At 37.9% G+C, this 22,941-nt stretch overlaps 1 protein-coding gene across 2 annotated transcripts in view; it reads right to left on the minus strand.

The window, feature by feature from the left end:
• RELN (reelin) overlaps window positions 1-22,941 on the minus strand; it is a 527,392-nt gene that overhangs the window by 428,572 nt on the left and 75,879 nt on the right. For both annotated transcript variants that reach the window (XM_022554391.3, XM_089917770.1), the window contains exon 2: window positions 19,488-19,598. In XM_022554391.3, coding sequence (XP_022410099.1) covers window positions 19,488-19,598 — 111 coding nt within the window. The remainder of the gene's footprint in view (window positions 1-19,487; window positions 19,599-22,941) is intronic.

Below are 22,941 nucleotides of genomic sequence, written 5' to 3' on the forward strand. Positions count from 1 at the left end.
CCGCTGAGCCTGCGCGTCCAGAGCCTGTGCTCCGCAACGGGAGAGGCCACGACAGTGAGAGGCCTGTGTACCGCAAAAAAAAAAACACTTAAATCTTAAGCAGTGTGTATTATATACTTGGCACTAACCACTCATTCACTAGTCTAAACGAAAAAACTTAAAATATATTTAAAAGCATGATACTATTTAATAAAAATATTAACTTTTAAAAAACGGTTTAATCTATGCATTTTTAAATTCTTTTGAAGAGTAACACAATGGTAACTTCTGCGTTAACAAAAACAAAGAAAATTGGGAGTCAAGTTTTTATTTTCTTGGTGAATCTCCAGCTAACCATTTCAGGCACTCAAATTCTAACTCTAATAAGCCGAAAAACACAGAGGAAGCTGTGGCCCAATTTCATGAGGATATTTAAAGGCTGAGAAAGCCCATGCAATTATTAGGGTCAAGAGAAAAGCACATTAATAAAGCTTCAAATCTTATGTGTTCGCAGCAGAACAGCAACCAGCAGTTGGTGTTTTTAATATTTAGAACCAAAGAAACTAATTCTTTACTGTAATGACAGTCCACTTTAAGCACCGTAACGCTAAGCCAAACTCTCAGTTTTAACTCCACTCATGCTCTGCTCTGTCTCAACGATGTAATCTTTACATACTGTGTATATTTATTTATTTATTTTACAAGAGAAGTTCATCTGTAAACTTTCTTGACCAACCTTGACTTGGCACCAACTCATCAGTTAATTAACTGTTAACAGATTCTTCTAGACATGACTGCTACACAGATATTTTATCTTCCTGTTAATTAGTAATTATGCACTGGCAAGAAAAACAGTGTTTCTTTCCAATTATCCCAGAACTCAGTAATTATTTAAACTTGGCTAATTAGCATTAGAGGGCTGTACAGCTTCTGGGCAAATTGTGTTTGATAATCCCTATTAAAATATACATGGTGGTTGTTGACTTGCAACAAGAAAAAAAAGTGGCAGTTCAAAGGGTATTAGATACAGGACCAGGCAAACAGGGGCCCATTAAAATTCCCCCAACTGCTCTAATGAGAATGCCAAGGGTCATTTCTGCCTAGTTTACCATCTGTTTGGTTTCTGGCATGTGTCTCTGGTGTGAAGGGAGTGTCCTGAAGCCCATTTGGCTTATCACAGTGTAATCCAGTAGTCTGAAGCAATTTCAATTGTTTATAAAGTGGCATATTAAAATCAGAAGGCTACACACATGAATGGAAAACTTTTAAGTATAAAAATGCTGCCACATGGGCTTCCCTGGTGGCACAGTGGTTGAGAGTCTGCCTGTCGATGCAGAGGACACGGGTTCGTGCCCCGATCCGGGAAGATCCCACATGCCACGGAGCGGCTGGGTCCGTGAGCCATGGCCGCCGAGCCTACACATCCAGAGCCTGTGCTCCGCAACAGGAGAGGCCACAACAGTGAGAGGCCCGCGCACCACCAAAAAAAAAAAAAAAAAAATGCTGCCACATAATGGAAAGTGTCCTGATTTTTTTTAAAAAAACAAGCAGGCAACAGTTACAAGAGAAACTTTTAGACAGATTCTACATGAATTCTGGTATCTGCTCTCTACTCACCCAAAGGTTATGATGATAAAACATCTACTTTTAGGCTCCATCATCTAGAACACACATTTTAAAAGGTTAGATTTGCATTAAGGCAGGCAATAGGTCCCTAGACAAGACACAGAAAGCAATAATCGTAAGAGAAAAAATCAACAAATCAGAGTTCATCAAAATTTTAAATTTCTACTCATCATAAGATACCATTGAGAAGATAACAGGCAAGCCACAAATTGGAAAATACATTCACAAAACATACCTCTGATAAAGGACTGGTACCCCAGGATGTATTAAAACTCCTATAACTCAATAATAAAAAACAACTCAATTTTTTTAAATGAGCATAAGACTTGAACTTGACAAACGTGGCCAACAAGCCCATGAGAAAGTGCTCAACATCAGTAGTCAGCTAGAAAATGCAAATTAAAACTACAACCACCATACACCTACAAAAAATGGCTAAAACTAAAAAAACACTGACAACGCTTAATATAGGTGAAGATGCAGAGCAACTGCAACTCTACTACTAATTTGGTGAGAGTGTAAAAAAGGTAGAGCCATTCTGGAGAAGGTCTGGCAGCTTCTTATAAAACAAGAGCCATACACTACTAAGTATTTACCCAATAAAAATGAAACCATATATTCACAAAAAGACTTGTACAGGTATATCCATATGCTGCTGTATGCACAACAACCAAAAGCTGTACGCATAACAACCAGGTGTCGGGACTTCCCTGGCAGCCCAGTGGTTAAGAATCCGCCTTCCAATGCAGGGGACATGGGTTCAATCCCTGGTCGGGGAACTAAGATCCCACATGCTGTGGGGCAACTAAGAGCCCTGGGGCACCAACGAAGAGCCTGCACACCACAACGAAAGATCCTGCGTGCCACAACTAAGACCCAACGCAACCAAGTAAATAAATAATTTTTAAAAAAACAACGACCAGGTGTCTTATAATAAAAGAACAAAAAACAAAGGAATACTACTCAGCAATAAAAAAAGAATAAGCTACTGATAGACACAACATGAATAATTCTCACAAATATTATGTCTAGTGAAAGAAGCCTTATACAAAAGAGTACATACTGAATGACAGCATTTATAACAGTTCTAGACCAGGCAAAATGCATGTATCGTGGTGGAATAAAATCGAAATGATGGTTGCCTCTGGGAAATGGGAGTAAAAGTTAATGAAGGAGAGGGAACTTTATGGGATTAAGGTCTATATTTTGATAAGAGTTTGGGTTACACAGATGTGTACGTTTATCAAATCTCTTCTCATGTATACTTAAGATTTGTGCACTTCATTGTATACAAACTTTACCCAGGTAGTGGATACTCACTGTAAAATTCTTTCAACTTTGATGTATGTGTGAAAATTTTCATAATAAAATGTTAAAAGTAGATTGAGATCACTTCAATCAAATCCCTATTAAATTAATTTTTAAAACAATATCGTTTCATTAGATGAGTACCTACACATATTATAAAAACATGTAAATATAACTGTGATAGCATGTCTTTCACCAATTGATTTGGTCACATCAGACTTGCACATGGGGGAGTAGGTACCTCTGCTTTTCTGTTTGATTTTTGTGCTTCCACCAATGTGCTTATCTGGTGTATTCTCCCCCCTCCCCACCCCCCCAGCAACCCTTTCCCCTTTGGTAACCATAAGTTTGTTTTCTATGTCTGTGAGTCTATTTGTTTTGTAAATAAGTTCATTTGTATCATCTTTTTAGATTCCACACATAAGTTATATCATAAGATATTTGTTTTTCTCTGTCCAACTTCACTTAGTGAGATAATCTCTAGGTCCATCCATGTTGCTGCAAATTGCATTATTTCATTCTTTTTTATGGCTGAGTAATATTCCATTGTATATACATGCCACATCTTCTTTATCCATTCATCTGTTGATGGACATTTAGGTTGTTTCCATATCTTGGCTATCGTAAATAGTGTTGCTATGAACATAAAGGTGCATGTATCTTTTTTTTTTTTTTTTTTTTTTTTGTGGTACGTGGGCCTCTCACTGTTGTGGCCTCTCCCGTTGCGGAGCACAGGCTCCAGACGCGCAGGCTCAGTGACCATGGCTCATGGGCCCAGCCATTCCGCAGCATGTGGGATCTTCCCGGACTGGGGCACAAACCCGTGTCCCCTGCATCGGCAGGCGGACTCTCAACCACTGCGCCACCAGGGAAGCCCACATGTATCTTTTTGAATTAGAGTTTTCTCCAGATATATACCCAGCACTGGGACTGCTGGATCATATGATAGCTTTATTTTTTTGAGGAACCTCCATACTCTTCTTCCTAGTGGCTACACCAACTAACATTCCCACCAACAGTGTAGGATGGTGTGTTCTTGTATTTGTACTTATCTAGTGTGTGCCCCCAAATCTGTTTATTACATTTGAACCTGTTATTATCCTAATTTCATTAAATGCTACGTAAACTAATGAAAAATGAATACCCTTAAGAGAGAACTCTGTTGTTTCTATACAAACTAATTTTTGAACGCTTCGGACAGACTTGATAAAAAGAAACTAAAGAAATGCTGCTTTCAAATTATGGTGGAAAAGGTACCAAAACAAAGATCGCAAAACAAAAATCATAAATATTTAGAATTCTGCAATCAGACTTCACAATTCTGTTTATGTTCTTGCTCCATTTTAAAGAAACTAAAACTGGAAATATGGTTTATGTAAAAAAACAATGCCTTAACAAACAAAAATCAGTGAAACTCCAATCAGTGGACTCATATTTAAAGAAGAGCCCTTAGTTGACATCTTAAAATTGGCAAATTTGGGCTTCCCTGGTGGCGCAGTGGTTGAGAGTCCGCCTGCCGCTGCAGGGGACGTGGGTTCGTGCCCCGGTCCGAGAAGATCCCACATGCCGCAGAGCGGCTGGGCCCGTGAGCCATGGCCACTGAACCTGTGTGTCCGGAGCCTGTGCTCTGCAACGGGAGAGGCCACAACAGTGAGAGGCCTGCGTACCGCAAAAAAAAAAAAAAAAAAATTGGCAAATTTATTACATGACCGTCGTATTTACTATCAAAAGCCACACAAGTACTGCGATTCATCCTCTCCCTAGTCCATGCCCTCTGCATGGGACTGACTGCCTTTTAACACACTCTGTTGTTTTGTCATTCATAGAAAATAAACAATAAACATATCTAACCAATTTCTTTTAACTGACTTAATACCTGTACTGATAATGTCAAACAATAGGGTTTCTATAGTTTCTTTCATAGGCACGTGTAGATGTGTTAAGTATCGGAGGAAGCAAGGTGAACACTCAAACTGTGTGTGTGTGTATGTATGTGTATATATAATCCACATACAAATATATATGTATACATACAGATATATATATAGTCATTTCAGTTATCCTGTAACCATTTTCTCATGCCATTAAACATTTTACAAAAATAGAATTTTAATGGTAGCATATTATTCCCATTAACACTAACATATTTCATCATTCCCATGTTATTGGGCATTTAAACTACTTTCAAATTTTTTCTATGAAATAGTGTTTCAGTGAGCAATCATATACATCAAACTTTGTCTACATTTCTGGTTTTTTAAAATTTATAATAGATTTCCCCAAACTAAAAGAACTATGTCAAAGTATATGAGCATTTTAATGGTTCTGTTTACATATTGCCACTAACCCAGTATACACCAACATCAACAATAAATAGCTATTTTCCAGCATTGGTGTCAAAATTAAATATATGTGAGTTTAAACATCTTTGCCAAATTAAGAAATATACCTCAGAATTGCTTTAATAATGTATTTTTAAAGGTATGCTCTATTTTTATTTATTTATTTACTGTATACTCTATTTATTTTCAGCCGTGCTGGGCGGCATTTGGGATCTTAGTGCCCCAACCAGGGATAGAACCCATGCCCCCTGCATTGGAAGCATGGAGTCTTAACCACTGGACCACCAGAGAAGGCCCTTAATAATGCATTTTTATTAGAAATGAGTTGAATATTTTGCTCACATTTATTGGACGCCTGTCTTTCTTCTTTTGCAAATGGTATGAGTTTGTTGTTTGTTTTCTTTTGGTTGCCTTTACCATTAGGGCAAAATGTTTGTTCATTTTTTAATCTTTAAAAATTAGCATTTTTATTACACAAGCAGTTCTTAGCTTTCAGACAATTAGAAAGCAGAAAGGAAACACATTAGATGTTCTAAGATTATGCCATCCTTACAGTCCAGGGATTTAAAAAACCCACTTAGTCACGACGCTCTATTCTTTAAAACAGTGCTTCCCAAACTGTCCCATGCAAAACTAGCTCTGAAAGATGTGAACAGATATCCTTTGGGAAAAAAAGAACTCCATGCTAACATAACTTTTTTAACGTAAACTTATTATATGCTGTTCTTGAAAATTCACAGTGTGAAAAAGTTCATTAGACTTAACGATGTGACAATAAAAATACTGATAATCCAATTCTTAAAATGGGTCAAGGCCTTGAACAGACATTTTTTCCAAAATATATAAATGACCAATAAACACGTGAAAAGATGTTTAACATCATTAGTCATTAGGGAAATAAAAAATTAAACCACAATGAGATACCACTTCATATCGACTCTAAAAAGAAAAAAGAAAATAAGCATTGTCAAAGATATAGAGAAATTGAGACCTCATATATTGCTAATGGGCCTGTAAAATGGTGCAGTTGCTATGGAAAACAGTTTAGCAGCTCCTTAAAAAATTAAACATAGAATTACCATATGACCCAACAGTTCCACTCCTAAGTGGAATTTTAAAAGAATTTAAAATATATGTTCATACAAGAAACTTTATATGAATGTTTATAGGAGTGTTATTCATAATAGCCAAAAGTGCCAAAAATGGAAACAATCCAAATGTCCAACAGATAAATGAATAAAATATGGAATATCCATACAATGAACTATTATCTAGCCATAAATAAGAATGAAGTACTTCATCCTTTAATATGGTTCAATATGGATGAACTTGAAAACATGTTAAGTAAAAGAAGCTAGTAACAAAAGGTCACACATATCATTATTTCATTTATATAAAATGTCCAGAACAGGCAAAGCTATAGAGACAGGAATTAGATTAGTGGTTGCCAGGGGATAGGAGGAGGGGGGATTTGGGACTGACTGCTAATGGGTATAGGGTTCTTTCTGGGGTGATGGAAATGTTTTCAAGTTAGTGGTGATGGCTGCAGAACACAGTGAATATACTAAGAATCACTGAAGTGTACACTCTTAAATGGCAAGTTTTATATTATGTGAATTATAGCTCAAAAATAAAAAACAAACAAAAGCATATTAAAGATTTTAAGAAGTACTGTAACTTTCTTTAACCAGCCATATTCCAAGCTTTTTTACTCTTTATCCACATAAGACCTATTAACATACCATGAGACACTAATGTTTTCAAGAAACAGTGTGGAAAAACCTGCTATTAACACAATATTTTAAAATTCATTCTAAGATGTGGCTATCATCTCCTTGTTAAAAAGAGAAAAACAGCAAGAAAGAGAAAACGGAGGGGAAGGCTAGGGGCTTAAGGGATAGACTTCATCAACCTCATCATTATTCTAGAGCTGGTCATTTGTCCCATTCTCCAGAAGCAGAAAGCCAAATCCCAACTGAATTCTTTTATTAGTAACAGATTTCTCTCCATTTTTATTATTATTGTTAGAAATGCTATTGGATCATTGAGGTTAAAAGTCAGGTTAAAAAAGAATCATCTCATAATGCAAATAATTATTTTAAAAAGAAAACAATTAAGGATAAATAAAACATCCTTCCAGAGCCTGATGTCTGATAGCTCCATTTATTTTACTTTTAACTTGCTATTTACTAGAGTTCATGTGGAGTGGAACTTTCTGAAAGAGAACCAGAAATAACATAATTAACTAGATAATAACAACAACATGGTTCTGATGTATGAAAACACATAGGAAGAAAAGCAGGAGGAGAGCTCAGTCTGGACTTTTACCAAAATATTAACAATTTTTGCTATTCTGTTTTCCAAAATGGCAACTCCCACACTATCAAGTATCTTTCCATTCAGACATTTAGAGTCCTGAAAACAGTAATTTGTTGTGTGCTTGCTTCAGAGAGCAGCCTACATGTCTACGAGGCTACATGCAAAACTCAGCATCAGAGGGTTGAATACAAACCACAACAGAAGACAAGAGTGAAAACAGAACTGGCATTTGGTGAAGTGCCTTTATTGGACTCCTACATCTGTTTTCAGATTCACATGTTGTACCCAGAACTATTTTCTAAGCAATGCCAAGAATTTACTTTCACTTTTTTTAATACTTCAAAGATAATTATCAGAATTATTTCTAGGAAGTAAGAACACCGTAAAATTATTTTAAGTTGTTCTCAAATTTAACTGCCAGGAAAGAGGAGGCCAACCTTACTCACGAGTATTTATAAACCAATTACTGTGAACATGAAACATAAACTCATTTATCATTACCTGGATACCTCAAAAAAGGACTGGAAAACCTGAAGAGGAAACTACATTACAAGCAAAACGACCACTAGACCAGTTGTTTTAAAGTTTATTCCCTTAAGCATATACTCAATCTTCTCTCCGGTTAAAGTGGACAGCATACTGTGAAAAGCCTCACTCTTACAGAAAATAGTTATCTCTTATTAGCAAAGATGCAGGATTCCTAAGTGGTTTTAAAACTTATTGTTTAAGAAAAAGAGAGAAAAGTATTTCCGATTCTGCTTTTATCTAGTGAGGGGTAAGACCTCATTTACAGAAACTTATTTTCCAGAATTATTCTTAAAAACTTGGGCATATGAGAAAGTACCCCATGACCTAGAGTACTAATGACCAGTGCTCTATCCTTTTCGTTAGGTGCTCAGTCTTCAAAGCAAATATCTTCTTTAGTAACAAAAATTAGGTTACACTTGCCAAGGCAGAGGAGTCTCTTTGCCAATAATTTTTTAACACTAACAGGCAAAATTATAACAGAACAATTCGAAATTCATAACTTATACAGCATAGTGGCAACTTCTATTAGAATCTGCTCTAAAAATGTGACTTTACTGATGTTCTTATTTATGAGCAGCCAGTTTACTCTGTTCCTGAGCACATGGATTTGAGTAAGAATAAGAAAGAGAATGGAGCTACAAGAACTCCTCTTCTTTAGGGATACATTTTTAAAGTAACTGCAGTGGTTTCTGGGCACATATCTTATCAGGGCTGAATTCCTCTACCTAGAATCTGTGGACTGTCCAGAGAAAATAGACAAGTAAATTATTCAGGAGCTATGAAATGGATTGAATCATAGGTCAAGTGTTGGGTTTCTTTTAGGTTTTTTGTTTGTTTGGTTTTTTGTTGTCATTTGTTTGCTGTTTGCCTAAAGGAAAGAAAACAAGTGACTTAATAACTTTTAAACTAACATCTACCATTTTCAATTATGTAAAAAAAAGTGTTAAAGTTATGCAAAGGATTACACATATATACCAGAAAACCTTCCTTAATCATCTCACTTGATGTACTCTTAGACTATATTCCCAAGAAATTATAGAATCACCATTTTTTGTAAAGATCTAAGAGATAAAATTAGAACTTAGCTGTCACATATCATTCAGACATTGACTTGCCCTATGATACGGAGATGAACTGGATGATCTCTTGACATTCTTTCTACTCTCTTGATCCTATAGAAGGCACTTAATCAATCACTCTTCTATCTGAAGGCACTGGTGCCTGCCACTTCCAGGAGAGAAAGGAAAAAAGTAGTAGGCAGGATAATAAATTTCTCCAGGATCTCTGATGATAGAATATACATTTGTTCCTTTAGTCTTAAATGTCTGTCCAGATGTATAGACTTATATATACATATACACATTCAGAAATACACTCAAACTTAAAGACAATAATATTCTCTCCCTCTTATCCATACCTGTCCACTTGTGCACATACATGCATTTACTAATGTCAATGCTAGTAAACAGTAAAATACCCGATGAAGCCTCAAAGATTTTTCTTGGTTTATTCATTCAATAAATATTTACTGAGCACTTGTTATATGCCATGAGAGTGAAGGTAATAACAAGACCATCTCTCGTCCTCAAAGAGGTATAAAGGTTTTTTAAACAAGTAAATTCAGTAGATTGTTAGACATGTCTGGTAAAGCTCGCAGAGTGTAGCATGGAGGAAGGAGCAGAGAGTTCCATGAGGTGGGGACCAGGGAGGAACAGAGAGGAGGTGAGTCAGGACAGAGGCCCTAAAAGATGGCAGGATGCTTGCCCAGCAGACAGAGCCAAAAGGAATTCTAAGCAGTATAAACAAGGTCTAAAGCAGCTGGGATTTTAAAACTGTGTGTGGGTTACTATGATTGCTACACAGGTGTGTGTGTGTGTGTGTATGGTGAGAGTAGGTGACTGGAAAGGAATAGAAGGAGGCTGGGAAGAGATGGGGGTTAGGGACACTCAGGGCTAAAGCAGAGAGGGCCTTTTTTTAGTCAAGGTTTTTTTGGTTGTAATAGAAACCAACTCAAGCTGGCTTGGTCTGTAAGTGGAGTTTAATGACAGGCTATAGACCCGGGTTTGGATTATGGCTTTGCAACTCCCTGTGTGTGACCCTGGACAAGTTACCTGCCCTCTCTGTACCTTAGGTTCTTTACCAACAAGATGAGCATAATTATAGTAGGATTTTTGTTAGGATCAAAAGAGTTAATACTTGCAACACACCTGGCACATAGCAAGTGCTTGATAAATGTTAACTATTTTTAATTGTTTCTTAGAGCCCAAGAATATCTGAGCCTGGTGGGAAGAAAGCCTAAAATAAGAGCCTGCAAAGCTCCGATACCCCAGGCAGTGTTCTGTCTCTCTCTTCTCCTCTCTCTGCACGACCTTCCTCTGAGCCACTGTGGAGGAGGGCTGCACAGGGCTCCCAAATATTTACATGTGCCTTGATCCAGCTCATGAATTGCTGAACTGTGACTGAGGAGTCTTAATTCCAAATTCCTGTACTAGTAAATTTGAATGACTCAGCTTAGCTTGTGTATCCCGTGGTTTAAACTGAGGCCAAAGGGATAGGATAAAAACATGCCACAGTGGCCTATCTCCCTTAAATGGGAGAAAGGAGGGCAAAGGAGTAATTTATTTTGATTTCTAGCTATTTTCTGGTCTGAACCATAGAAAAGGTGAAGCTATTTGCATCTTCAGAGCTGTTAGAGCTGCTGATGAGTTATTTAAGGATTCTGGTGGTACTTCAGTTTGCATCCTCCTTGAACTTTTCCAATTTGCACAGCCCTAACTCCTTTTAAGAATCTGGACACTACCAAATATAGTATATCACTTAAAACTGTAGTATACCCATACAATGGAATATGATCTAGCCATAAAAAGGAATGAAGTACTGATATATGCTACAACATGGATGAACTCTGAAAACATCATGCTAAGTAAAAGAAGCCAGACACAAAGGGCCACATATTATATGATTCTGTCTACTTGAAATGTCTAAAACAGGCAAGTCCATAGAGACAGAAAGTAGATCAGTAGTTGTCAGAGACTAAGGGGAGGAAGGAATATGGAGTGGCTGCTAACAGGGATGGGGTTTCCTTTCGAGGTGACGAAATGTTCTGGAATTAGATAGTGGTGTTCATTGCACAACCTTGTGAATATACTAGAAATCATTGAAAAGTGCACTTCAAATGGTAAATTTATAGTATGTGAATTATATTTTTTAAAAAAGTATCTGAGACTGTATATGATGTCAGAACACCTGGTTTTAGTCTTCACACCTACACTCTCTCTCTTGCAGAGTCACCACTTGCCCTTCCTAAGCCTTGTCTCCTTACCTATACATTGGGGCAGGAGCTGAGCCAGGCTCTACCCAACGTACATTTCAGCTCCAAGTTCTATGGGTAAGAAATTGGGTGCAGGACTTCCTTGGTGGCACAGTGGTTAAGAATCCGCCTGCCAATGCAGGGGACACGGGTTTGATCTCTGGTCTGGGAAGATCCCACATGCCGCGGAGCAACTTAAGCCCTTGTGCTACAACTACTGAGCCTGCACTCTAGAGCCCACGAGCCACAACTACTGAACCTGCATGCTGCAACTACTGAGCCCCTGTGCTGCAACTAAGCCTGTGCGCCTACAGCCCATGCTCCACAACAAGAGAAGCCACCGCGATGAGAAGCCCATGCACCGCAACGAAGAGTAGCCCCCACTCGCCGCAACTAGAGAAAGCCCGCGCAGCAACTAAGACCCAATGCAGCCGATTAATTATTTTTAAAAATTGGGTGTATTTCCTCCACTCCAAATTCATGTCACCTCCCACTTTCATATCTTCTGCCACTTGAAGCATCTTGTCATTCTGTTTCCTATTTCAAAGAAAGAATTCTCACTTCTTTCTGAGTGTTTAAAAAAAAACACCTATTTTGAGCATATATACAAGGCAGTTGAATAGATAATCTCACTTAACCCACCTAACAACTTTGTGAACTGGCCTTTCTTATCAACCTCATTTTACACATGCAGACACTGAAGCTCAGGGAAGGAAAGTATGTGGTCCAAGGTAGGAAGAAGCAGGGCCGGGCATACAGCTGGAGCTGCCTCACTCCAGAGGTCACGTCATGGCCCCTGCACTGAGCTGCCTTTCTCCACTAACTCCTCCACTTGGCCCAAATCTCATGTCCCTCAACATTTTCTCTAGCAATTTGTCGATTAATGAATCCAACAGTTTTATTCATCATGCCCATTACTCTAGTAAGTGATTCTTTTTAGTGATCCTTTTTAGATTTAGGAACTGGGAAATAGCCCTGAATCCTTTGTCATATGTCAAATGCAAACTATATAACAGTATTTCTTAATCAAGGTAATGCTGGCATACCCAGATGGAATGAATAAAGAACAAACTTAGTCTAATACCCTATAAAGAGGAAAAATTAATGGCAATTTCATCTCTTGTCAACTATGCTCTTTGTACTATTGACTACAGTAATTTGGTTAATTAAATTATAGTCTTCGTGTTAATTATAGATCATTTACCATACCCAATAAAAGATCATGCTTCCAATCCCTCAATGTGTTTAAAATTCCTCAAGTATGTTACAAAGCATTTCTTTGTAAAGAGACAGACAAAATAAATTTAACAAGATCACCTGAGTAATTAAACTTAATTGCAGCTAATAAATAAATACCACTACTATACAGGATGTTATTTAATGAAGTTGCTAGTGGCTGCCCCTTCTTTACAGATATTATGGCCTAAACATGTGTATGTATTCATAACACGTGTATGTCTCAGTCACACAGACAGGATACCTAAGACTGAACTATAGTTAATGTCCAGGGATGCAGCAGTCCTGGTGATACTTAGTAAAGTTGTAAAAAGTTCTAGTTAGTTTTAATGTGAAGGATATCCAAAAATTAGCTTAAATAGACCCTATGTTTTTATTCTCAGTGACAATAAAACAAAGTAGTAACAAAAACTTGCATTCTGGAAATGAAAGATTAACATACAATCTAAATCTACTGGTAAAGTACACATTCTTATTAACTAGTGACCAATATAAGATTTACTAAAATTTGAAGTCTTAAAATATTTACTTTGCTTTGTAAATCTATCCCTATTCATCTAAAGTTAGAGTGTCATATCACACTGGAAAAAAATCAGATCATTAAGTTCTAATACTGCGCTTCAAAGATAATGCTGAAAATATTAAATTTTTAGGGTAGTCACTTAATCTACTAAAAACATGACAGGATTGACTGAATCCAAGAACATATCTTGGATCTGTTTACTACATTTTCTCCCCAAACTTAGATCCCACCAAGTCTTGCCCTTTTAAGAGTTTTATAAATTAACAAATGATTGACTCTCGAATGGCTAATAATTACAGAAAAAATAAATGAAACACATAGGCAATTATAAAGGTTTACGTGAAAAACTGCTAAAATGGCTGATGTATTACCTGAGTAAAATTATCTAGGAATTGCAAAGCAATTTATGCAAGGTCTAACAAAAGTTTAATTTATGCATGGTCTAACAATTTGAAGTGTGGCTGCTACCCATCAGACGTGCAAACCTGATTCTCAGGTTTTAGAGAGCCAGAATACCAAAAACTGAGTAATAATGCTTTTAGAGCCAGAATACTAAATATTGAGTAAAATGTATTTCAGTGTCTGGAAAAGGAACAATTTTTGTATGAAAGGATATTCAAATAGCATTTCACTGAGCAACCACAATAAGCCTTGAAGATTTATATGACTGAGCTGGAATTCAGTGCCAAAGACAAGAGGGAAGCATTTTTTTCTGGGATACACAAAGAGATACCCATAATTAAACATCACACTTCCCTAGAGCAGCATGTTTTCTTATACTGACAAGCAAAATGAGGTATTTAAAATCATGCACTGCTGGCATACAGTCATCTTTTGCATAGCTATTGTTTTAATGTATTTCTGGCTATTAGGCATTTGTCTATTTTTGGTCAGTGAGGTATGATTTAAAGAATTCTGGTTTCCCATAAAAGGCTGTAGTTATGTTAGTGGAATTACATTTATACCACAGTATCTTAAGGATAATTATGGCCTTATTTTGGCTGGTCATACACACATTTTATATTCAAAAGAGGGTGGCTATAACTTTAGTGTAATCAGTGCGATTAAAATTAACTATAAGCAGAAAAAACTTTCCGAAGTACCTTTTCAGACTCAACTATATGTTTTACTTCGCCTTATTTATCACAGCTAGTTAAACATATCACACATTAATTCCACGACATATTGGGAAAATGCCAAACAAGTCATGTTTGCTTAACAGTCCATCAATTAAGTCAGGGCCTAATGATAGATTATGTATTCAATAATTCTTTTGTTCTAGATCAAAGAATGCCACACTACTTCAGCCTGATCCTACTATAACTACTAAACTACCAAAAAGCAGCAATTCTGTTACATTTTCTATGTCTTCTATAAGACTTTTCCTCTACTTTCTCACCTATACCCTACTCAAATTGAATTTTTTCTATTTTATTTAAATTATAAAGAATATATTAAACTTAAATACCCAAAAACTTAATGTGCTTTTGTTTCCAAAAATGACCATTTACCTACAAAGACATTTAATCTTCTGCTTTCTATTCTATTATTTATGAAGATTAACTGTTTAACAATATTCAGGTATATTATTTTTTTTTACATCTTTATTGGAGTATAATTGCTTTACAATGGTATGTTAGTTTCTGCTGTATAACAAAGTGAATCAGCTATACATAAACATATAGCCCCATATCTCCTCCCTCTTGCATCTCCCTCCCACCCTCCCTATCCCACCCCTCTAGGTGGACACAAAACACCGAGCTGATCTCCCTGTGCTATGTGGCTGCTTCCCACTAGCTATCTGTTTTACATTTGGTAGTGTATATATGTCCATGCTACTCTCTCACTTCGTCCCATTTTACCCTTCCCCTTCCCTGTGTCCTCAAGTCCATTCTCTTCATCTGCGTTTTTATTCCTGTCCTGCCCCTAGGTTCTTCAGAGTTTAATAAACTCAAAATGGATTAAACACCTAAATGTAAGGCCAGACACTATAAAACTTTTAGAGAAAAACATAGGCAGAATCCTCTATGACATGCATCACAGCAAGATCCTTTCTGACCCACCTCCTAGAGAAATGGAAATGAAAACAAAAATAAATAAATGGGACCTAATGAAATTTAAAAACTTTTGCACAGCAAAGGAAACCATAAACAAGACGAAAAGACAGCCCTCAGAATGGGAGAAAATATTTGCAAACGAAGCAACTGACAAAGGATTAATCTCCAAAATATACAAGTAGCTCATGCAGCTCAATATCAAAAAAATAAACAACCCAATCCAAAAATGGGCAGAAGATCTAAATAGACATTTCTCCAAAGAAGATATACAGATTGCCAACAAACACATTAAAGGATGCTCAACATCACTAATCATTAGAGAAATATAAATTATAACTACAATGAGGTATCACTTCACACCAGTCAGAATGGCCATCATCAGAAAATCTACAAACAATAAATGCTGCAGAGGGTGTGGAGAAAAGGGAACCCTCTTGCACTGCTGGTGGGAATGTAAATTGATACAGCCACTATGGAGAAGAGTATGGAGGTTCCTCAAAAAACTACAAATAGAACTACCATATGACCCAGCAATCCCACTACTGGGCATATAACCTGCGAAAACCATAATTCAAAAAAGAGTCTTGTACCACAATGTCCACTGCAGCTCTATTTACAATAGCCAGGACATGGAAGTGACCTAAGTGTCCATCGACAGATGAATGGATAAAGAAGATGTAGCACATATATACAATGGAATATTACTCAGCCATAAAAAGAAACAAAATTGAGTTATTTGTGGTGAGGTGGATGGACCTAGAGACTGTCATACAGAGTGAAGTAAGTCAGAAAGAGAAAAACAAATACCGTATGTTAACACATATATATGGAATCTAAAAAAAAAAAGAAATGGTTCTGAAGAACCTAGGGGCAGGACAGGAATAAAAACGCAGACATAGAGAATGGACTTGAGGACACAGGGAATGGGAAGGTAAGCTGGGACGAAGTGAGAGAGTACCATTGACACTACCAAATGTAAAATAGATAGCTAGTGGGAAGCAGCTGCATTGCACAGGGAGATCAGCTCAGCTCGGTGCCTTGTGACCACCTAGAGGGGTGGGGTAGGGAGGGTGGGAGGGAGACGCAAGAGGGAAGAGATATGGGGAGGAGATATGGGGATATATATATGTATACATATAGCTGATTCTCTTTGTTATACAGCAGAAACTAACACAACATTGTAAAGCAATTATACTCCAATAAAGATGTTAAAAAAAAAAAATGCCAAGTGACCAGTGGGAGACCTGAGAATTTGATTATGGAGGTCAAACTACCATCAATGAGCTTCAAGTTCAGAAGCCTCTTCAGACTCTGTATCCTAGGGCTGGTGGTCATGGGAAGACTACATGCAATTTAAGATAATCAAAATACATTCTAATTCAAGTGAAACTGCCTTTTTACAGCTTTCAAAGTCACAACAGAAAATGTCTTAAAGCCTAAAACCCTTAAAGAAAATGTCTTTAAATCATTTCTAACAATTTTCAATTGTTAGATTTTTGTTTGGTTACTAGCTAAAATCTGAGGCAATATGATACATGCCTTTTATATGTTCTTTCAAAATGTGTTTATAATATACTACAAATGATATTTAATGATTTTTCTCATTTAAAGGCTCCAACTTGGTAAACGATGGTTACTTCATGCAGCCAAGTCCTCTCAAATCATCTAGGTCTAAAACCTTCAGAAAAATTCCACCTGAGACCTGTTTGTGTATGTGTGCTTCCTCCTCACCCCCACCAAAGGAAGTATATGCAAGTCCTGGAATGAGACCTCAGGTTTCAGCTCAGACTTCGGCAGCAGCTGCTTCAGGTATCAAGATTTATAATTTTGGAACACCTAGTTTTACTGAGTATTTTGCCATTGTCATCAGCATTTCATAGATGAGGAACTTAAGCTTAGAGAAGTTAAGCAACGCGGCTGAGGCACATGACTAACGAAGGTCGGGGTGTGGATCTGCAAGCAGGTCTGCCTGACTGCACGGCCCACACTCTTATCCCCCCCTAATATGTTCCTTCCGGTCCAGGCTTGGCTGATGCCAGCCTGCACCTGAACTCCTTCCGTGCCTTGTCACATCAGACCTTTAACCACAGAACGGTCTTTCTGCATCCACTGCTGGACCCGAGAGTTTGTTCTCCACGCTGACACCAGAGTGATCTCCTCAGCCTGAAACCCTCAATGGCACTCTCTGCTCAAGATCTTGAACGATCTGGCCCTGGTGTCCTCTCCAGCCTTATCTCTTGCCCTCTTGGTTCCAGGTCAGCCACTCCAAGATTTTCTTTCCATTCCTAGAACACAGCCAGCCTCTTCCCACGCTGAGGCCTTTGCATCTACTGTTCTCTTCTTCAGGTATGCTGTGTCCCACATTCCACAGACCTTTAGGGAACTAATTCCTACTCATCCTTCACATCTCAGCTCAATACCACTGCCCCAGGAAAGCCTTTCCAAACCACATGTCATTTTACTCCAGACTAGATCTCCTTTCTCTGTCACGCCCTTTCCCAGCACTCAGTACATTTCCTGCCTAGCCCCTAGCAAGATTTACTATTACATATTTACATGGTTATTTAAATAATGTCTCTCCCATTTAACTAATGTAGATGAGTGGTTCTTAAAATTTAGTGTGTATCAAAATCACCTGGAGTCCTTATTAAAAAAGTGATCCCTGCATCTCAGCCCCCCAGAGTATCTGATTCTCTGAGTCTAGAGCAAGGCCAGGAACTCTATATTTACAAGTTCCCAGGGATGCTGAAGATGCTGGACCTTGGACTGATCCAGTACAGCGGTTCTCAACTCTGGGTAAACATTAGAATCACCTGCGAGCCAATGCCAAGCCGGGCTCCCAGAGGTTTTGATTTAATTGGGTTAAGGCAGAACCCAGGACATCTTATCTCAAATACTGCATACTTATCCTAAAAACGTTTTTATCTAAAATTTAAATGTAACCAATGTCTTGTACATTTTTATTTGTTTAATCTGGTAACCCTACTTGGAAATCCTATTGTAACATAACACGTAGTATGTTATATATTTATGTACACATATTATATATATGATTGTAAGCTGACCTTTCACTTCTACAGAGCACAGAAAGGGTGAGGCTAAAAGAGTGGAATTTTTAGACTTAAATTTTTTTTCTTAAGGATTAGACCTTACAAGTAGTTACCAACAGATTATAAAAGCTTATTTGGTAACTAAAATGGGGCAAATCCTCAATGTCAAATAATTTTAACAGGATTATTAAATGACTTCTAGGTTCCTTTAAGCCCTGAGGCTGTGAACCTCATCTTGGGCCAGCAGGGTAACAATGCAGCCTCAATATTATTGCTCTGACATCAAGCAGTGAGTCATCTGGGCAGAGCTCTGCTGGGACTCAACATAGACGAGATGTTCTTTCATATATCAAAAGTAGGTAAAATTTATTTATTTAATAAGCATCCCAGAAAAAATAAAACGTTGAACACGTGGCTGCTTTAGATAATGCAATTTTGTCTTTCTCACATCAATGGAGGAAGTCTTGTGCAGTTTTCTAATCTTAGAGTAGGATCAGTGATTTCATGTCTTATATAAATTGATATGTTAAATTTGCATTTTTGATGCTGTAAAGGGTCTACTTAATTTCAGCTCGGCATGTTTATCGAATTATGGGTAAACTATAGATTTCCAAATTGAGAATCCTCTGTGATCAGTGACCATCATGTAGCCTTCTGCCCCTCCACTTAAGTAACCCTCCAGGTCTCTGGTTTAAGGACAAAGACTCCATATAAGTATTTCAAATATTAAATCACATTATTTTATGAATACTCACCGAATGTAATCATTTCAACAATTATTGCTATCTTCCACTGTGTGCGATGCTTACTTGCCAAACAATGTGACACTTTTCATCTATTCAGGATTTTAAGAACTGTTTATAAAAACAGGCTACTGAATAGATGCATGGGCATCAGAATGAATTCCAATTTCAGCAACCTAAATGACAGAACACAGGAATCTACTCAAACCCCATAGGACCAAGTGTAATAGCAGTAGTACACGGAGAAAGGGATAGAAAGACGGTAACACCAAGCTCATGGCTGGTTGCATAGTTACATGATTTATTTCAATTCACCTAACTTCAAGCAAACACACAAATATCACTTCAGATTATTTTTTCTGAAATAATAAATGTCAAATACTTTTAAAACAGATATTTCAAAAAATAAGACCTGTAACGTATAAAATGTAGACAGTCATGGGTTTCTTATGTCAGGATAGCTTACCAAATCCAAAAGCACTGGACCCTCTGATGCTCTGTGAAGCCTGAACACTTGTAGATGTGTATAGTCCTGTCACCAATAAGCCATCAAAGAAGGTGCTTGTTGAAATTGTCACTGAAATACAGGGGGAAAAAAGAAACCTTAATTCAGTCAGAATAATGAGATACATTTCTGAAGTGTTAGACATTGTCAAAACAATCTTTACTCATTATTAACAAATTATTTTTATACTATCCCTACTTAGTATTTTCTTTATATTAGAAATTACAGAGGAGGAAAAAGAAAAAAACAAAAGCTCAGAACTCCAATGTCTGTAATTGCTGGTCCTAAATTTAGTACATCAGTCCCACCTTTCTGCATTCATTTACACTTTCCCTAGCTATGTGCAAAATCATTGGAAAATAATGTAGTACTTAATAGTCAGTTTCTCCACGTCCATCACCACCCCTGAAGGCAGTCAAAGGCATTGCTGGAGTTTTGGCACTGTGATGAAACACTCTTATTTTTTTTAATATTCAGTACTGTGGGAAACAATCTTACATCAGCTGAAAGCAGAATAGTAAGCTGCACTGCATTTCTTATTGTTACTCTATGTTTCATAGATGAGTCCCCCGGAGTCTTTCAACAAAAGCGGATTAATTTGCATGAAGACAGTCAGCCCTTCTCCCTTTGAGAACAGGAAAAGAAGACCACTACATGCTTTAAGTTTTAGAACAAAGTCTACAAGAGGAGTCCAAATGGTTTTACAACCAGAAAATCAGGATGTTCCTGGGGAAAAAAGGGTCAAATTAAGTGTATCTTGTACACTACTCAGGTTTGGCTTATTAAAAAATTGTATCTTGCTCACCACCCTAAAAGTTGATCATAATTTCCTCCTTGACATGATAATTTTTTCTCCTGCATTGCCTTTATTACATCAAGATGAAGGCATTTGTAGGAAGCAGCCAGGAGAAGGTAATATTATTTTGGTAGTACACAGTACAAGCCTGTCATAAATGCTTGCTGGCAATAAGGAGAATGACCAGAGTGACATTAACTGTGATGAGAATGTTTAAATTAAACTCCAGGAAATCCAGTGAGTAGAGTGGAATGGTTTGAAACATCCATATTATAAAACATAAATAAGACACACGTATCAACAGAACAGCCTGACATCATGCTACCCCCAAAATGGCATTGGATGTTGGAATAAATCATCTCCGTATCCTTTAATAAGATAATAGCTAGTATTTTGAGTGCTGGCATATAAACCACATGAAAACCATTCAGCAGGGCACTGAGATAAGTAGTTTACATGTATTATCTCATTTCATTAACAAAACATCTCTATAAAGGGGGTACTGTTATCATTCTCAGGATACAAGTGAGGAATCTGTGACACAGAGCAATTAAGAACTTTGTCCAGGACCATGTGATAACATCTAAACCTTTTTGATGCTGTTTACCTGGCTTGTCTCCCATTTTCTCCCTGCCCTACACCTACCACCTCCCACCAAATCCCAAAGTGGCAAAGTGGCCGTGGCTAAATTTTTGTTTAATAACCTCTTTCCCACATTATTCACATGCATTATGAGTATTTGAAAAGCAAAATGAAAGCTACAGGAGTCAATATCACTGTTACTAGTGAGGAAGAGGGCCAAAGGCAGCCAGGAGGTGTCACCTATGGCACCGTGGGTGAAGCCCTAGGCCAGATAAGGGATGAGATCTGGTACTGGGCCCTCATCTACTGCTCCCTGTTCTCCAGCAAAACCACTTCACCTCTCAGAGTCTAAAGTTCCTCATCTGTAGAATAACACCCTAGTCGTCGGCCCCCTGTTTTGCTTACCCCAGATTCCCACAGTTGGTTGTATTGCTGCCTTCATTCTTTGGTTCAGTGAGGTAAAAAGTGCTTAAACTGCTTCTGTGCCCCATCCAGGAGGTTTAGAATTAGGTTACTTCCTGTTAAGTTGCCTATACTAACCACTGAACTCAAGTGCTGTGTCTCAGATTGTCCTTCACAGCAAATCAGACCCAACCTGCAGTCTTACAGTGGGCCCACGGGACCTCGCTTTTACCTACTTCCTCTCAATCCACTCCACTCTACTCCAGCAAGATCGCACCAATCCCACGTTAATGCACAAATGCAGCCCCTGTGGACTCCTCTGCATTCCTTTATGCTTCTACTCTGGTTCCTATTTCCAAGATTCTGAAAAATGTAAGGGTTTATGTGTTTGGGATTGAGGCAAAACTGAATTTGAGTCTCACCTCTTTCTACCTTTGTCCAGGGTGTGACCTTAGCGTTAGTCATGGACTCCCCACATACAAAAGGGAATCATAATACTATCAGGTCTACTGTAAGAAATAAAGACAAATACATATTATCTATCAATGTATCTAGATCCTTAACACACTATCATGCACACAGTAATGAATCAATAAAAGTCAGTTACCTTTCCCCGCCCTTTTTCAGACCTGGAAGCCCTGCTTTGCTCCTCCCTTCCTGAGAACTGGGGTCCTGTACAGACCTCCTGGCATCTCCCTCGCCAGATGCCTGGGTATGTCCAATCATTGGACTACCCACATCTGAGTCCTACTGCCTGCCAGGATTCTCCACGTACTCTTCCCACCCACTACTTCATTTCCAACCACAGTACACTCAAGTCTGAGCTGTGATCTCAAATGGGCCCAAGATAAATGAGCATCCCCAGCTTGTTATTAGTTTAACTGTCTTTCCAAAAGATACTCTTCAAGCATCTGTTCAATGCTAATTTAAAACAGACGCTAAATAATCTCGGAGAAATGGCTGAGAAAGAAAAGAACCATGCATGGCAGCTCTCAATCTTTCTTCTACTCAGCTATTCAGCTCTGGCCTCAAACAGCTATGTCCCTCTCAGCAAAACATAAGCCCTGCCATGTCTACCGTGACAATTGATAAATTCAATTTATTGGTGGCTTGTACATATCTAGGGAAGTTTCAATAGCTTAGAGATGTACATCTAGTAAGCTATCTGGGTGGCCTGTGACTCATTTGGAAACTGAGCAGGGCCAAGGTCTACTGTGCCCCTTAGATATCCAACCAGACTGTTAATCCTTTCCAGACCTCCCCTCTCACCTACCACCCAGTGCCTCTCCAGACCCAGAGGATGAAGGAAATTCTATCTTAACTCTTCCACACACCGTAAGAGGAGGCTGCTTCAGAACAGTTCTCTTCTTTACTTAGATTCTTGGGTGCTGAAGCAGCAAGGTCTAGTGAAAACAGCCCATGAATGAGAGAACTGGACTTCATTCCCAATATTATTAATTTGCTATGTCAGATTGAGCAAGGTTTTCTCTCTGCTTGGTTCTATTCCTAGTAGTGATGTGAGTACCTATTATTTGGTAACCTCAAGGGTAGGTGGGCTTAAATATGCGAGAAATCATTTCTAAACATTAAATGACTTGAAAAAAAAAAGAAATTCGTAAGAAAAACACTTACTAC

The sequence above is a fragment of the Delphinapterus leucas genome, chromosome 9, assembly GCF_059928025.1.
Source record: "Delphinapterus leucas isolate spDelLeu-1000000601 "Yukka" chromosome 9, BTC_Dleu_Yukka2, whole genome shotgun sequence".
In the NCBI taxonomy this organism is placed as follows: Eukaryota; Metazoa; Chordata; class Mammalia; order Artiodactyla; family Monodontidae; genus Delphinapterus; species Delphinapterus leucas.